Raw genomic sequence first — 2,475 nt, forward strand, 5'->3', positions numbered from 1 at the left:
TTCCACCATGATTTTTCCATCCTCCTGGGCCTTTCCGGCTATAAACTCCTTTATAAAATTCCCCAGAGGGGGCAGTCTCACGGCTTGGAGGAATGGTATGGTGACATCCAGCTTTCCAAAGATTGACATGAAATCCACAGGGTTTTCCTTCTTCCAGGTTGTGTTTCTCCCTCCTTTCCTTCCGCAGTAGGCTTCTCGTTTAGAAAGAACGGATCCTCCATCTGAGGCAGAGGCCTCTTGAGTTCTTCCGCTGAGATGGTGTCGCTCAGCACCCTTTCCTTACTAGATTCCCCAATAGGGTTCTTGAGTTGAGGTCCATTATAGGCTGTTCCGGACCGCAGTGTAATCTTACTCACATTTGCCTTTTCAGGTACATGGACTGTAGATGGGAGTTTCCCTGAGTTCCCTTTCATTTCGCCCACCGAGTTAGCGAGCTGGGCCAACTGCCTGTTCATCATATCCATATTTGCCCTATGCTCCTTCTGGGCACTTTGCATTCCTTGCATTGTTTCATTACTGGACTGCAAGTCGCTTTTTGCTTTGCTGCGAGGCAAGCATCTCTCCCATCATGTCCTCCATAGACCTCCTCGACCTGTTTGGGTGATGGAATTGGTTCGAGCCCTGGTGCTGGTTATACTGGGGTGGTGGGTTTGACTAGTAGCCCGAGAAATTTTGTTGGTTTTAGTTATGTGGGTACTGATTATACTGGGCAGGAGGGTTGTACTGGTCGTGGTTGTTCTGGTACTGATTTTGGTTTTGGTTGTGGCTGTTATGTTGAGGCCCTGGGTTAAATTGGTTCTGGTTTTGGTTCTGGTTGTTTTGCTGATGGGGTGGCACATAGGCAGGGTTCGGGTTCTGGTTTTGAGGGTTTTGGTTCTGAGGATGCTGATTTCTTCCTGCCCAGTTAGACTGGTAGTCAGGGTTTGTTGGGCCACGGTTGGAATTTTGGTTCGGGTGGGGGTTGGGTTGATTTGGAGCCTGATTTTGGTTCTGATTCTGATTTCCATCTTCCCATCGGAAATTTTGGTGGTCCCTCCATGGTGCATCCCTCTGCCTACCCGGAATCCAATTGTCGTTGGAATTGTAGTATCCTGCGGCATTTGCTTGCTCCACATCTGGCGAGTTGTCCGGCTGATCATATGGTAGTTCTGGGGCCTCTTTGCCTCCAGTCGGAGAAGGTGGTGGAGTGTTCTGCTTGATTGCAGTCAGCAATTCCTTCTTCAATTCCTCCATCTTCAAATCCATCCGCTCCTCCTGGTCAGTAGCCGAAGCACTTGCTACCCTTTCTCTGCTGTACCCATCCCTTGCGTTGTCGTACGTCTTCTTCGCATTTAACAGCTTGCGTAACACCTTTTTGGCTTCACTGACTCTCAACTGGGTGAAATCGCCTCCAGATGATGAATTCGCCAGATCCTTGGTTTCCTTGTTCATCCCCTCATAGAAAGTGTGGTGCACCTCTATCTCCTTCATGCGATGGTTGGGGCATGACTCCAGAAGACTCATGTACTTCTCCCAGTACTCGCTCAGGGTTTCATCATATTCTTGCCTTATGCATGATATTTTCCTCTTCAATGCACTTGTCTTTGAAGACGGGAAAAACTCGGCTAGGAAAACTGACTTGAAATCGGCCCATGTATTGATAGAGTTGGCTGGCAGGCGCATGAACCAAGTGTTGGCCTCTCCCTTTAGGACAAAAGGTAGGGCCTTCAGTCTGTAGTCGTCCTCGCTTGCTCCTGCTGGCCGCCTCTGCGCCTTACAGATTTTGCAGAACTCATTTAAGAATTCGTATGGTCCCTCTTAACTCTTCCCACAGTACGTCGGTAGGATTGCAATCACGTGGGGTTTCACATCACAGGCGGTCTGGCCTGGGGTGACCACTATGGCTTGTGGGGGATCTCCGTCGGCATGTGCGGTAAGTGTTGCGAGCTCGGGATCGTCCTCACCTTGGTCAGCCATTCTCACTAGTGTTCTTACTGGTTGGGGTGGGAGCTCCGGGAGTTGGTACTCTAGATCTTCTTTCTCCTAGTCGCTGCTCGTGCCTAGGTCGGACAGTGTTGTCGACAGGCCAGAACGAGTGGTAACGAGTATTGTTCCTCGGGGAAGTAACCTTGGTCTCCACTGGCCAGGAGCCGAGCCACTTCTCATAAACTGAAAACAAAAAGAAAAGGAAAATTATAAACAGTATGTACACCAAAAAGATCACACACAATAACAGGTATGAACGCCATCCATCCCCGGCAACGGCGCCATTTTGAAGGGTCTCCGGCGGTCTCTAGGTGGTCGGTTTTCGTATGTAATTTGGAGTGTATCCAACTGATCAGGAAGAGATTCCCGACCCAGCTGAGTCGTTGGTGCGACAACCGGGACCTGGCTTTAAACAATTTTCCTCAACCCACTTCTACTGATTAGTATAGTGGAGGTAAGGGTTGAATCCCACAAGGATGGACACGTTTGGATAACTGCGGTGACTTTCCT

The 2,475-nt window shown here is 49.5% G+C and overlaps 1 protein-coding gene across 1 annotated transcript; it reads right to left on the reverse strand.

Annotated features, from left to right (window-relative positions):
- Positions 1 to 681: 681 nt before the first annotated feature.
- LOC125189909 (GATA zinc finger domain-containing protein 14-like) lies at positions 682 to 1,956 on the reverse strand. Its single transcript, XM_048087129.1, has 3 exons — positions 1,837 to 1,956; positions 1,282 to 1,752; positions 682 to 1,191 (listed from the first exon to the last, which is right to left on the reverse strand). The coding sequence occupies exons 1-3, from the start codon at positions 1,954 to 1,956 to the stop codon at positions 682 to 684; spliced, it is 1,101 nt and encodes a 366-aa protein (XP_047943086.1).
- Positions 1,957 to 2,475: the final 519 nt, after the last annotated feature.

The sequence above is a fragment of the Salvia hispanica genome, chromosome 5 (genome assembly GCF_023119035.1).
Source record: "Salvia hispanica cultivar TCC Black 2014 chromosome 5, UniMelb_Shisp_WGS_1.0, whole genome shotgun sequence".
NCBI lineage: Eukaryota > Viridiplantae > Streptophyta > Magnoliopsida > Lamiales > Lamiaceae > Salvia > Salvia hispanica.